General features: G+C 45.6%; 1 protein-coding gene across 1 annotated transcript in view; it reads left to right on the top strand.

The window, feature by feature from the left end:
* LOC135193198 (neuronal acetylcholine receptor subunit alpha-7-like) overlaps positions 1-14,969 on the top strand; it is a 106,591-nt gene that overhangs the window by 73,255 nt on the left and 18,367 nt on the right. The window contains exons 7-8 of the mRNA XM_064176742.1: positions 6,452-6,646; positions 8,208-8,294. Of these exons, the coding sequence (XP_064032812.1) occupies positions 6,452-6,646; positions 8,208-8,294 (282 nt within the window). The remainder of the gene's footprint in view (positions 1-6,451; positions 6,647-8,207; positions 8,295-14,969) is intronic.

Below are 14,969 nucleotides of genomic sequence, written 5' to 3'. Positions count from 1 at the left end.
TGACCAGCATGGGCTGTCCCACTTGAATCCGGCATGTGGTAAGCATCCATTTATGGCTTAAATAGGCAGCAGGTCTTAATTTTGTGGCTTCTGTAGCTCTCCCAATGATTGCTGACCATTAAAACCTGACTGAGCCACTGCTGACACAATTTTAATATCTTGCCTCCTGTCTGGGAGGTGAGAAAGAGTTAATTCTCCTTCCTGGAGAAGTGGCAGAATCCACCATGGAGTGGGGTTGCTGCTGCTGGGCTTGCTGTGCCTGCTGGGTGAGTTGTAGCCTCTGGGCTTGTCACACAAGTACAGTACAGAATGTAGAGTACCAAGTCTTTATCTGCCAATTTGACAGCTGCTTTAACATGGTTTTGAGTACACCTAGAGAGAGGACTTCTTTATGCCATCTATTTCTAGGGAACTGTGACTGCCAGGATTTATGCATCCAGTTGCTCTGTTTGTTTTGGTCTCTCTCCTTATTTTGTCGGGGGGACTTAGATGACCCTGGGTTGCTATGGGAATCTTTTATGGGACGGAGATCTTTGCATGGTGCTGCTATGATTCCTCCCACCAGAGTACCTGCCTCCATGGGGGTCAGACTTGAAATGAAGCCTGCGGATGTTCAAGTCTACCAAGAGCTCAGCCCACATCATGAAGTGCTCCTGTATATTTTTCGATCTGCAATTTTTCATGATCACCTTTTCACTTGTTTCCATATTCATGAAGGCTCTGATCTGCAAGCTCACTGGCAATCCCTCGTGAGAGGGTGGAGCATCTCTAGACTGATTGGGCCATTTAAGGGACAGTCATATTTTCCCTTATCACATGTTGCCTGCACCCAGACAAGCCTACAGAGCACCCTGGTCAGCTCAAAGGAGATGGTGACTTCTAACTCCATTGGCTTCCTTCTGTAAGCTGGCTGGAATCTGCTGCCCCCGTAAGCTATCTGCATGGTCAGGCTGCATGAGGGTTTGTGAGTCAGGAACACATAGAGTCATAGAATCCATCAGATTGGAAGAGACCTCAAAGGTCATCCAGTCTCACCTGTCACCCAGCCCTATCCGGTCAACTAGACCATGGCACCATGTGCCTCATCCAGTCTTTCCTTGAACATCTCCTGTGATGTTCAAGGAGATTCCATCACCTCCCTGAGCAGCCCATTCCAATCATCCCCCTAGTCCTTGGTTGCTTATTCAGAGTCTAAAAAGACTTTATCTCCACCAGCTCAGAAGACTCGATAGGTATGTTCTGCTCTTGAGTCACCTGGCTCCTTTGTGTATTTATTTTGCAAGTCACCCAGCTGAGTAACTGTATAGTGCTTGTTAATTGTGGTGATGGCTCATCTTTTGCCACCCTTGCCACCTCCAATATTTGGGGTGTAGTCACCATATTTTGTCCAACAGTGTCCTCCTCACCATAGCTCTCCTTGACACTTGCCTCTCTATTTTGGACCTGGATTTTTGCTCAACTTTTTAGCCTTCCATTGCACAGGGACAGACACAACAGGGTCCTCTGAATCAACAGTGGCAGTGTCTCTTCCACCTGATTTGGCAGGGTTCCCTTCCCCAGCATTATCTATTAGGACAGTCTCTTCCTCCCTTGCTGGTTCCCATGGTTCTGAATCACTTAGCTCATGCAGAGAGGGGGGTAGCTGAGTGGACATCTGAGGAAACTTGTCCTGTGATTTTTCCACCTGGGCTCTCAAGGCATCTGTAAAGCCTCTAGACTGGACAAGCATTGTTTCCCAAACATTCTGGCTCCATTTCTTTTCCTTGAATAAATCCATTTCCAGGGTCTGAATTCTTTCCTGGAATACACAGTTTTTTTCCTTCATAAATTTCAAATTTGACCTGTGTGTGGGCCAGCACTAAACCCAAGACCACAGTATAATATTCTGCTGTCAGAACTCTCAGCTGATTTTGCTACAGTTTTCTCTGGATCTTTACAGCTTTGCTGAGCACAAATTAAGTAAACTCCTGTGATTATGCATCCTTTTTTTTTTTGTGAAGAAATTCCACAATGGAATTACCTTTCATTGCAAGCTGCACTATAATTGTAGAGGTTGGAGTATTAATTGGCCAAGGCAGAAATTACAAAAACAGATTTATTTTTATTTTCCCCAAAATTCCACCTCCAAACTATATACAGAACTAGTTAAAAGTTTATCTACAGGCTCTAATTCAGTTGGGAAAATTTTCAAAGGATTTCTAAGGGCAAATTTAGAGATGTAGGAAAGTCAGAAAATGGAAAAGGCTAAGCTACAAAGACAGCTTTACACCACTATAAATCAGGCTGAGCAAGGAATCTAAGGAAAACAACTTTTACTCATGAACAGAGATAGGAAATTGGCAATGAGTCCTTGCTGAATTTCTCTGAAGCAGCCTCCTGCAAATTATATCCAATTGTGAGGATCCACATGGCAGGAGTCTGATCAGTCTCCATGAAACAAAGATTGGTGGAGCGATGCTGCCTCAGCAGCACGAGACGGAAGCCAAATTGCTGGCATTTTCTCCAGCTCAGAGTAGTGAGCAGGAAGTTGACTGTGGTGTGGTCCAAGAGTAGCCAGACCTGGTTGCCTCCAGCATCTGTCTCAAACGGACCTAAGGACTTGCCAAGCTTGTAGACTTGTACAGAATGGTGCAGAAGAGGGGGCCTGTCCAAAAGTGAGCATGGTGGGGAAACAGGAGCCATGCAAAAGTAGGAGCTGTCCAAAAGCGGGGGCAGTCCAAAAGCAGGAACACTGTAAAGCTGGAACTCTGTGAAGGTGGGAACCCTGCACCTTTCCCCTCACTCTCTTAATGCTTTTTCTAGACAAAGGGTCCATTTGCCATATATACTGGTCATGAAGAATCCAGCCTACCACCAGCCAGTTTCTGTGTGGGCTTCCACACGAGTCAGTACACATGTGGAAAAGATGCCTTTTGCTGTTCCCCTTTCAGGCCTGTGGGGCAGCAGGGGAAAACAGTTTTTGCACTCTCTTTTTCTCCATTGAAACCTCTGGAGGCAGAGGCTGGGAGAAGGAATTTGAAGTGCCCCACAACAAGCTGTCAGAAGCAATGCAATGGAAATCAACAGAGCTTAGATTACTCTAAGGAGAGCTTGCTAAAAGGACTTTTTGTCTTCCACTCTGGACATGTAAAAGAACCTTTAAGTAGCATCCTAGGTGAGGCATAGCTGTATCACAGCAACACAGAATATATCTGGTTGGAAGAGACCTCAAAGATCATCCAGTCCAACCCTTGACCCAGCAATGAAGGGTTGACATTAAGCTATGTCCCTAAGTGCCAAGTCCACAGGCTGCTTAAACACCTCTGGGGATGGTGACTTCACCACTCTCCTGGACAGACCATTCCAGTGTTCAACAACCCTTTCAGTGAGGAAATATTTCCTAATATCCAGCCTCGAACCTCCCCTGGCACAGCTTGAAACCATTTCCTCTGGTTCTGTTGCTTGTCACCAAAGAGAAGAGGCTGCCCCCTCCTTGCTCCAGCCTTCCCTCAGGTAGTTGTAGACAGCAATTGTTGTGCAATTGAACAACCCCAGCTCCTTCAGATGCTCCTTGTAGGCCATGTGCTCCAAGCCCTTAATGGGCCTTGTTGCCCTTCTTTGGGTGCACTCAGCACCTCAGTGTTCTTCTTGTAGTACCAGAACTGAACACAATACTCAAAATGTGGCCTCACCAGTTCTGAGTACTAATCCTTGATGGAAAGTTTGCCATGCTTCTGCTAGAATGTACTTGCTGTCACATCTTCTGTCATGTGCACATGTCATGGTCTGAACAGTGGACTTGTGGTGGTTGGTTAGTATGATCTCAAAGTGCAAAACACAGGCGACTCATACTAAGGGGATTTACTTCAATCAGCAGTGAAACTTAATTGTTTGCCCATAAGAAATAGAGAAGAGTGAGAGGAGAAAGGGGAAAATTGAAGAGGAAAAGAGGTCCTATAGCCATCAACGTGAGGGTCCCAAAGACATCTCTCTGGTCCAGCGTCCAGTACTGCTGGTCCTGTTCTTAGACTTCTTTCTTGTTGTTGCTGGAAGAGGTTTCTTCTGTTGTAGTGAAGTGCAGAGATGAAGCTGAAAGATCAGGAAGAAGCTCTTGAAGCTCTTTATGTTCTTGGAGGCCTTGAACTCTTGAAGCTCCAACCTGTTCCTAGGAAGACATCCTTTTATATCTGACTGCACACCTGTCAATGACTGAACTCCTCTCTCTCTGCCTCTTGTGCCTCCCACAATGTAAGATTTCCACACACGCTCAAGGAGAAGTGGCTGAGGTGTGGTCTGGGCCTAAGGAGGCATGCTCAAGGTGTAGTCTGCCTTGCAGGCAGGTAGCCTAAGGCCAGGAGGTGTGCCTTGGTATCATAATATTATAATAAGCAAAGTTCTCTTGAGTCCATGATTTCCTTAGCAACACCAAAGCATCAGTGTCTTATGGCAGCAGCTCCAGTTTCTAGTTCTGAGATGATGCTCTTAAACAGTGAAACCGTCCATTGGAGGTGGCAGATACAGACCCTTGATACCAAGCCAGTTCCTTCCCACAAAATCTTGCATCTGTACCAGATTCCGTTGTGTGGAAATAGCAGCTTATTATGGGGTAGGCTGCTGCAGACTTCTGCTAAGATGTTAGCATGAGTTTTAGTCAAGGTTCTTGAAGGTAAGTGCGTCCTGATTCCTGATGGTAGTGATGCGATAGAGAATGTTCTTTGGACTGCTCCTTACAGCACAGAAACAAAAAAGAGGTGAGCAATGATGGCACGTGAGAGACTAGGTGCTGAGTTCTTTCAGCCCTCTTGATATTTCCTGTGCTGCTTGCAGCCTCTGTCACATGACATCTCAGACAGTCTGCTGTAGCTTGGTCTCCATGACCAACCCTACAATACAGCTATGCTGGGAAACTATGTCTCTGATCCCTCAGATATGACAGACTTAAAGCTTAACTTGACATTTCCTTTGAAAATTAAGCCATATCTTTCTTTTTCTTTTTCTTTTTCTTTTTCTTTTTCTTTTTCTTTTTCTTTTTCTTTTTCTTTTTCTTTTTCTTTTTCTTTTTCTTTTTCTTTTTCTTTTTCTTTTTCTTTTTCTTTTTCTTTTTCTTTTTCTTTTTCTTTTTCTTTTTCTTTTTCTTTTTCTTTTTCTTTTTCTTTTTCTTTTTTTTTTCTTTTTCTTTTTTTTTTTTTACCTTCTTCCCCTGGACAAGAAAATATTTATAAGAGATTGGCAGAAAAGAAAAAAAAAAGAACTAATGGCATTTGTCAGAAAGAAAATCTGCTGCATGGGCTAGAGAACATGATATCAGCTGTTTATCACTACTCCTTGGATGCAGATAGGCAGAACATGTGCTATACAGAATTAATCTTTGTCTACTGCTTGCAGATCTTTCATTGCTGAGGTTCAGATGACCAGAACTGTCTTGATGTGGCCCAAATGACCTTTATTGGCTAAGCCAGGTCCTAATGGCTTAGAAGGCCCTAGAAAACCTGAGAAAGTAGATCCTAAAAAACACAGAAAATGGACTAGGAACAGCCTATATCTTGTAATGGTGCCTTGAATTGCTGATGACACTCACAAAATAAGCATTAGTTGCCTTGTCATATTTAACCCTATAGAGATTTATTTCTGCTTTGAAACAACACTGAACAGAGGCACTTTGGTTTTGTCCCCTTTGGTTTATCTATCTATGTGTGCAGCACCAGCAACAAGTGTTAGGAAATTACTTTTGCCTGATAATTGATTTGGGGGCATCTTTTCTCCCTTAATAACTGCCACAGGACACTTAGAAGCATTCTTCAAAACACAGTGTGGCAGAGGTGTCACACACTCTGTCTTAAACCATTATTTGTTCTTGCTCCATTCCAAGGGTTATGTGGTTCATTGAGTGTGGCCAGCAGATACAATGACAGTCTACTCCCCCTCTACTTTGCCCTGCTGAGACCTCACCTGCAATATTGCCTTCAGTTTTGGGTTTCCCACTTTGGGAGGGACAGGAATCTTCTGGAGAGAGTCCAAAGGAGGGCTATGAAGATGCTGAAGGGGCTGGAGCACTGCCCTGTGAGATGAAGCTGGGGGACCTGGGACTGTTTGGTCTGGTGAAGAGAAGACTTAGAGGGGATCTAATCAATGTTTATAAATATCTGAGGGCTGGGGGTCAAGAGGGAGGAGACCAACTCTTCTCAGTTGTGCCCTGGGATAGGACACGGGGTAATGGGAATAAAGTACAGCCCAGGAAGTTCCAACTCAAAATGAGTAAGAGCTTCTTTACTGTAAGGGTCATGGAGCACTGGAAGAGACTGCCCAGAGAGGTTGTGGAGTCTGCATGTGTTCCTGTGCAATCTGAACTAGAATCTAGGATCCTGCTCTGACAGGGGGGTTGGACTTGATGATCTCTGGAGATCCCTTCCAACCCCTAACACCCTGTGATCCTGTGATGCTATGACCACCAGTCTGATCTCACTCTCTCTAGGTATCCCAGGAAAGAGGAATGAGATGTACTATGAATGCTGTAAAGAACCATATCCAGATGTGACATACACCATCACCATGCGTCGACGCACCCTCTACTATGGCTTGAACCTACTCATTCCTTGTGTTCTCATCTCCGGCTTGGCTCTGCTTGTTTTCCTTTTGCCAGCTGATTCAGGGGAGAAGATTTCTTTGGGTAAGTGCTAAAGAATTAATTTATTTTGTAAACACTTTCTACAAGATAGAAAAAGGAATATTTCATGGTGCTTGATGATCATAAATTTCCCAGGAGGAGCAACAGAAGCACTTGCTTGGTTGCAGAAACTAAGGTAATGGCTTTGTGTATGGCATTCACACAGCTTGTGCTAAACACTTCAAAAATATATTGGATTTTAACCCAGGATGAGGCAGAAATTGTCAGTTTACTGCAGGCAGCAGTGATAGTGTTGTACCATTGTAGCTGTTCCGCTCTTCAGTTTGTCTGAATGCATTTCACTATTGGTTAGCTGTCTTTCAGACAGGACACACTAAGACACAGAGTGAAGGGTTATGAGCAACAGCAGCCAGGCACTGGATTTTCACCTTCCAAGTTTAGCTCCCAATTCACCAAGTAATGAGTACCACACAAATGCAAGGCAGGGACAGGTAAGGAAGGGCTACATGAGATTTACTATAGTTAGTGTTGGCAAAGAAGGGAGGGGTTCTCCCAAGAGGTGAGAGGGGAGAGCTGGAGATAAACAAGACTGGCGCAGGCAATGCCTTAAGTGTTAATCATGCACAATTCCAATCTTGATAGAGGTCTTTAAATAATATGGAATGTCTTCATCATTGTTAGAACAATCAGGGATCTGAGCAGTCTGTCTTAAAAGATGTAAAATGCAGCTTATGGGAAATAAAAATGATCAGCACTGGAATGGGCTGCCCAGGGAGGTGGTGGAGTCACTGTCCCTGGAGGTGTTCAAGAAAAGCCTGGATGAGGCACTTAGTGCCATGGTCTAGTTGACTGGCTAGGGCTGGGTGCTAGGTTGGACTGGATGATCTTGGAAGTATCTTCCAGCCTGGTTGATTCTGTGATTCTATGAGAGGGGAAAAAATATTTGAGCTGAAATGCAGTGCTAACACAAAAATAGGAGACAACATACATGCTTGGCCTTGTGAATTCTCACCACCACAGTAGTTAAGTTTAGCAACTGTCTTCCCAGACAGAACAAAGAGCTTTTAAAAGCAGCAGGATGGTGCTCTTTGAAAGGTATTATATAATTTGCAGCAGCCAAAAAGTAGTCTAATTTCCATGGAAGTCTGTTCTAGCCCTCACTAACCATCTGGGCTTTGTTTGCACTATGTTTTGGGATAACAATGCAGCTTACCAGTTCTGCAAGCTTAATTTCTCCTGACAGAAAAGATTTCTCTATTAGTTTAAGAGGAGCAAGGGTAATTGTGAAAAGTGAAAACCAACAGATGATCACAGAATCATAGAATTAACCAGATTGGAAAAGACCTCTAAAATCATCAATGCCAACCTACCACATAACCCTTCTAACTAACTAAACCATGGCACTAAATGCCTCATCCAACCTCTAATGCATCCAAAGATGCTCTCACTTTGGGAAAGTTCACATCTATGCTCACAGTCATGAAGTCATGGGTTTGTCTTTGCCTTAGATCAGGATAAGATTATGTTTAACAGCAAGTACATCAAGAGAAGGAACTGCAGCGTTCACATTCCTTGTTCTTCCCCTCATGCTTCCTGCCTGCAGGTATCACTGTTCTGCTTTCCCTGACAGTATTCATGCTGCTTGTGGCTGAGATTATGCCTGCAACTTCTGACTCAGTCCCATTAATAGGTAAGTTGATTTCCTTTGCTCTGTCCACAACGTGTGAGTCTTCTCAAGAGTTGTTCAAAGCATATTTGGGGACTGACTGGGTTTTACTACAGTTTGGCATCTCAGTAATATCAACTGTCGACTCAAGTTCACAAATCTTTTATTATCTTTTTGGATCACAAAGTCAAAGAAGGTGAGAGGACTGGAGCACAGCCCTGTGAGGAGAGGCTGAGGGAGCTGGGGTTTAGGCTGGAGAAGAGAAGGCTCAGGGGGGACCTCATTACTGTCTACAACTACCTGAAGGGAGGCTGTAGCCAGGTAGAGGTTGGTCTCTTCTCCCAGACAGTCAGCAACAGAAGAAGGGGACACACTCTTAAGTTGTGCTGGGGGAAGTCTAGGCTGGATGTTAGGAGGAAGTTGTTGGCAGAGAGAGTGATTGGCATTGGAATGGGCTGCCCAGGGAGGTGGTGGAGTCACTGTCCCTGGAGGTGTTGAAGAAAAGCCTGGCTGAGGCACTTAGTGCCATGGTCTGGTTGAATGTCTAGGGCTGGGTGATAGTTTGGAGTGGATGACCTTGGAGGTCTCTTCTAACCTGGTTGATTCTATGATTCTATGAAATGAAAAGGGCATTTTCCTCATGAATATGCCTCCTTGACAGCATGTATTGTTGCAAGTTTTTCCCTAATGCTGGAATAATGGAGTGTATCAGATGTATTAGAGACACACTTGTTGGAGCCGTGATGAAGGTCATATGTGGTCCATTCCCTTTATCTGTTCATTAGACAAATTTATATTGTGAAGCACTATAAATAGCCCATGCACATGGTATGACAGTTTAGGTGTTCCCTGCCCCCCCACACTTTAGAAATCACCCAGTCTAAACTCAGCCAGCTCTGGAAATATGAATGAAGCTTCTATTTACAGCTAGCACAATACACAAGCAGATATTTACAGTATATACAGTTATAGACAGAAATAGACAAGGTAAAAGGTAATACAGAAACACAGCTCCCCTCCCAGAAACCTGAGTCCCCAGGAGGGGCTCTCAACCACCCCTGCACCTTCCCCCTGCCCCTCTCAACTTTACCCCAGTCTCAAGGAAGGATCAAGGCTCGATCAGAGGTTAAGAAGCAAAGTGGGTTAATCCAAATGGAAGGTGAGGTTAGAGAGTAAGATGTTGCTCAGCCAGCAGCACAAGCAAGAGAGAGAAAATGGTGAGAGTGTTATCTAATGTTTTAATTTCTTCTTATCATACTCCTAAGTGAGACTCTGAGGGAAGTAGACATCACCCTTGTTTTCCTTTTACAGCCTGTAGTCTACTTCTTCTCACCAAAACAGTGTAGCTCACTTCAAACTAGCACAACATGAACTCTTTATAATACTCTGAAGGCTGACCTCAGTGTCCTGGTTTTGCTGAGACTGGATTACAGAATCAATTTTGTAGTCACGCAAGCTGCATTTTTGAGTAAGACAGAAGTACCGTATTTGACTGAGAAGAAAGTTGTTTCCATTCATGGCCAGCCATGGTATGCATGTCTTCATACTGATCAAAGCCTTTAACAGTTTTGAGTTAGCCATTTGCTGAACAGAATAGGAGGGAAAGCCAGGGCAACTGTTATTATGGTATTCCACTGTATAAATGTAATGCTCAGTGTACATGGGAATCACAGAATTAACCAAGTTAGAAAAGACTTCCAACATCATTGAGTCCAACCTGACCCTTTTAATTAACTAAATAATGGCACTAAGTGCCTCATCCAACCTCCTCTTAAACACCCCCAGGAATGGTTACTCCGCCACCTCCTCAGGCGGCCCATTCCAATGCCAATCACTCTTTTCATGAATAACTTCATCCTAATGTCTGGTCTAAGCCTGCTCTGGCACAGCTTGAGGCTGTGTCCTCTTGTTCTGACCCTGGGTGCTGGGAGTACAGACCAACCCTACCTGGCTACAACCACCCTTCAGATAGCTTTAGAGAGCAATGAGGTCTGCCCTGGAATGCTATAATCAATGGCTACAGACTCTTCAGGAGTTTCCCTTCAGGAGAGACAGGCAAGGGAGAAGGGGTGGAGGAGTGGCGGTGTATATTAGGGATGCTCTGGATGTCATGGAAGTAGAGATTAAGGGTGATCAAGTTAGGTCCCTATGGGTGAAAATTAAGGGGAAGGCCAAAAGGGCTGACATTCTGGCAGGATTCTGTTCTAGACCACACAACCAGGAAGAAGTTGATTTATTACTCTTTAAACAACTGGAGGCTGCCTCAAGATCACCTGCCCTTGTTCTTGCGGGTAACTTTAACCTGCCAGACATCTGCTGGGACTTAAACACTGCAGAGAAGAAGCAGTCTAGAAGGTTCCTAGAGTGTGTGGAAGACAACTTCTTATCTCAGCTGTTACATGAGCCTACCAGGGGGGCAGCCCTGCTTGACCTGCTGATCACAAATAGAGAGGGGCTGGTAGAGGATGTAGTGGTAGGAGGCTGCCTGGGGTCCAGTGACCATGAAATCATAGAGTTTTCAATAGATGGAGAAACCAGGAGGGGATCAACAGAACCTCCACACTGGGCTGCCAAAGGGCAGACTTCAGCCTATTTAAGGAACTAACTCAGAAAGTTCCTTGGGAAAGAGCCCTTGAAAACAAAGGGGTCCAGGAAGGTTGGACCTGCTTCAAGAAAGAACTCCTGAAGGCACAGGAGCAGCTGTGCCATTGTGCCAGAAGATGAGCTGAGGAAGGAGGCAGCCAGACTGGATGGGCAGGGAGCTGCTGAAGGGATTAAAGATTAAAAAGAGAGTGTATCACCTTTGGAAAAGAGGGGAGGTGTCCCAGGAAGAGTTCAAGGAAGTTCCTGGGTCTTGTAGAAAAAAAATGAGAGAGGCAAAAGCCCACTTGGAGCTCAGGCTGGGCACTGCTGGTAAGGAAAAAAAAATGTTTCTTTAAATATATGAATGGCAAGAGAAGGGTCAAGGACAACCTCCAGTCCTTGTTAGATAGAGAGGGGAACATAGTGACAAAGGATGAGGAAAAGGCAGAGGTGCTTAACACCTTCTTTGCCTCAGTCTTCAATAGTGGCACAGGTTGTCTCCAGGACAGCTGGACTCCTGAGCTGGCAGATGGAGTCAGGGACCAGTACAGTCCCCCTGTAATCCAGGAGGAAGCAGTAAGGGACCTGCTGAGCCACTTGGATCCTCACAAGTCCATGGGACCGGATGGGATCCACCCTAGGGTGCTGAGAGAGCTGGCAGCTGAGCTGGCCAAGCCACTCTCCATCATTCATCAACAGTCCTGGCTCACTGGAGAGGTCCCCAGAGATTGGAAGCTGCCAATGTGATGCCCATCCACAAGAAGGGTTGAAAGGAGGAGCCAGAAAACTACAGAGCTGTGAGCCTGACCTCAGTGCCAGGCAAGGTGATGGAACAGGTCATCTTGAGTGCCATCACAAAGCACCTACAGGATGGCCAAGGGATCAGGCCCAGCCAGCATGGGTTTAGGAAGGGCAGGTCCTGTCTCACCAACCTGATCTCCTTTTATGATCAGGTTACCTGCCTGGTGAATGTGGGGAAGGCTGTGGATGTAGTCTACCTGGACTGCAGCAAAGCCTTTGGCACAATCTGCCACAAGAACTTCCTGGCCAAGCTCATGGCTTGGACAGATTCACTCTGATGGGTGTCAAGAACTGGCTGGATGGCAGAGCCCAGAGGGTGGTGGTGAATGGTGCCACATGCAGTTGGCAGCTGTCACTAGTGGTGTGCCCCAAGGATCAGTGCTGGGCCCAGTCCTGTTCAACATCTTTATTGATGATCTGAACGAGGGGATTGAGCCCAGCATCAGCAAAGTTGCAGATGACACCACACCAAGCAGGTGTGGATCTGTTGGTAGGTAGGAGAGCCCTGCAGAGGAACCTCAATGGGCTGGACGGGTGGGCAGATGTCAACAGGATAAGATTTAACAAGGCCAAGTGCAAGGTTCTACTCTTTGGCCACAACAAGCCCAAGCAGCACTACAGGCTGGGGACAGAGTGGCTGGAGAGCAGCCAGGAAGAAAGGGACCTGGGGGTACTGGTAGATAGTACCTGAAAATGAGCCAGCAGTGTGCCCAGGTGGCCAAGAGACCCAATGGCATCCTGGCCTGGATCAGGAACAGTGTGGCCAGTAGGACAAGGGAGGTTATTCTTCCCCTGTACTCAGCACTGGTCAGGCCACACCTTGAGTACTGTGTCCAGTTCTGGGCCCCTCAATTCAAGAGAGAAGTTGAGGTGCTGGAACACGTCCAGAGAAGGGCAACAAAGTTGGTGAGGGGCCTGGAACAGAAACCCTGTGAGGAGAGGTTGAGAGAGCAGGGATTGTTTAGCCTGGGGAAGAGGAGGCTCAGGGCTGGCCTCATTTCTGCTTACTACTACCTGAAGGGAGGCTGTAGCCAGGCGGGGGTTGGTCTCTTCTGCCAGACAACCAGCAACAGAACAAAGGGACACAGTCTCAAGTTGTTCTGGGGGAGGTCTAGGCTGGATGTTAGGAGGAAGTTGTTGCCAGAGAGAGTGATTGGCATTGGAATGGGCTGCCCAGGGAGGTGGTGGAGTCACTGTCCCTGGAGGTGTTGAAGAAAAGCCTGGATGAGGCACTTAGTGCCATGGTCTAGTTGACTGGATGGGGCTGGGTGCTAGGTTGGACTGGATGATCCTGGAGGTCTTTTCCAACCTGGCTGATTCTATGATTCTGTGATTCTATGACTGCCCTGAGCCTCCTCTTGTCCAGGATGCACACCCCCAGCTCCCTCAGCCTCTCCTCACAGGGCTGTGCTCCAGTCCCCTCATTAGTCTTGGTGCCCTTCTTTGGACACATTCAAGCACCTCAACATCTTTCTTGAATAATGTTTACTAAGGACAGTCTCTTCTTCTCCATGGTTGCCATCTTTTGAGGCTTTCACCTGTTGTTTTGCTCTTGAGGTTTGTTCTCCAGTGTGCTGTGCATGTTGCCTTTTTGCTGGAGCTGTAGTGCTCACGCTGCCTGATATCTTGCACTCATTGCAGGGGGTGCATAGCTTGTGGCAGTACATGATCTGTGTATAGCTTTGTCAACTTAATATTAGAATTGATAATTTTATTATTACTGTATTAAATCTGTTCCCATTTGAACCCATGAGTCTCTTCTTTTCCTAATTCTCCTTCTCAGCAAGGCTACAAACTATTGGCTGATAGAACAACTGGCTAAACGGACACAGTTATAAAAGTGAGGGATGCCTGTACCAACCCTGTGAATAATGCTTTCCTGTTACACCCCAAAAGCAAACTATACCTTGGCACATGAGAGCACACTCAGCTTTGATGCTCTGAAACTTGTTCATCCCCATGCAATGGAATCTCTTGTTTCATAGAATAAAAAGATAGTTAAGGTTGGGAAGAACCTCAGGAAGTAGAAGACTGTCAAAAGCCTTGCTAAAGATGATGGAAAAGTGTGGTGGCTTGGCCCTGGCTGGGGCTCAGAGTCACTCTATTACTCCCCTTCTTACACGGACAACAAAAGCCAATGACAAGATAGAAGCAATTCAATAATTACAATAAGCAGAGCAATAGGCCATGCAGAAAGCAAAAGCAGAGAGAGAGATGTTAGCCTCTAGTGCCCATCAGCAGGATGATGTTTGGTCTCAGGAAGCAGAGCTCTCTGTGCTTGGTTACCTTGGAGGACAGACACCAGAGACAAATTTCCCCAGACCTCCTTCATTCACTTTGTTCTTATATCTGAGCTGTTGTCATATGGCATGGAAAATCCCTTTGGGCAGCCTGGGTCAGCTGCTGTGTCCTCTCAGCACACTCTGGAGGCTGGGAGATGTTGGAAAAACCCAGCCTGGATGCTCAGCTCAGCAAGCAGCCAAACCCCTGCTGTATTATCACCACTCAGATACAGCGCTGCAAGTATACTACTAAAAAGATGCTTTGAGGAGTATTAACTCCAGTTCAGCCCAAACCAACTACAAAAGTATATCTACTGTACTTTTGTTGTCCACAAATACTGTCATTTTATTATAAAAGGAAATTGTGTTTTGGGGCCCTCATTATAAGAAAGACACAGATCCTGAATTAGTCCAGAGGAGGCCAATGAAGCTGGTGAAGGGACTAGAGAATAGGTCTTATGAGCAACTGGCTGAGGGGGCTGAGGTGTTTTAGTCTGGAAAAAAAAGGAGACTGAGGGGAGAACTCTTCACTCAACTACCTGTGTGCTAGTTTGAATCTAGCTAGAATGTTTTGGTGAGAAGAATCAGATCACAGGCTGTGAAAGAGAAACAATGGTGATGTTTACTTCACTCATAGGCTTGCTGAGAGGTATAAGAGCAAGAATCCTTAATATAGATAAGACATTTGGTCACTGCCTGGGCTTTGAGCTGCATTTCTCTCTCTAACCTAACCTGATTAATCCACCTGCTTTGTAACCCCCCTGGCCAACCCTCCATTCTTGCTTGGGCACAAGGCAACGTCTGGGGTAAGGTACAGAGGGATGGGAGAAGGTGGAAGGGTGGTTGAGAGCCCCTCCTGGGGACTCAGGTTTCTGGGTGGGCTGTTGTGTTTCTGTATTATCTTTTACCTTGTATATTTCTGTCTGTAACTGTATATACTGTAAATATCTGCTTGTCTATTCTGCTAAGCTGTAAATATAAGCTTCATTCAATTTCCAGAGCTGCTGAGTCTAGTCTGGGTGATTTCCAAAGT

The sequence above is a fragment of the Pogoniulus pusillus genome, chromosome Z, assembly GCF_015220805.1.
Source record: "Pogoniulus pusillus isolate bPogPus1 chromosome Z, bPogPus1.pri, whole genome shotgun sequence".
NCBI classification, from domain to species: Eukaryota; Metazoa; Chordata; class Aves; order Piciformes; family Lybiidae; genus Pogoniulus; species Pogoniulus pusillus.
Note: the sequence above shows the minus strand (reverse complement) of the source record. Positions and strands in the feature narration are given on the sequence as shown.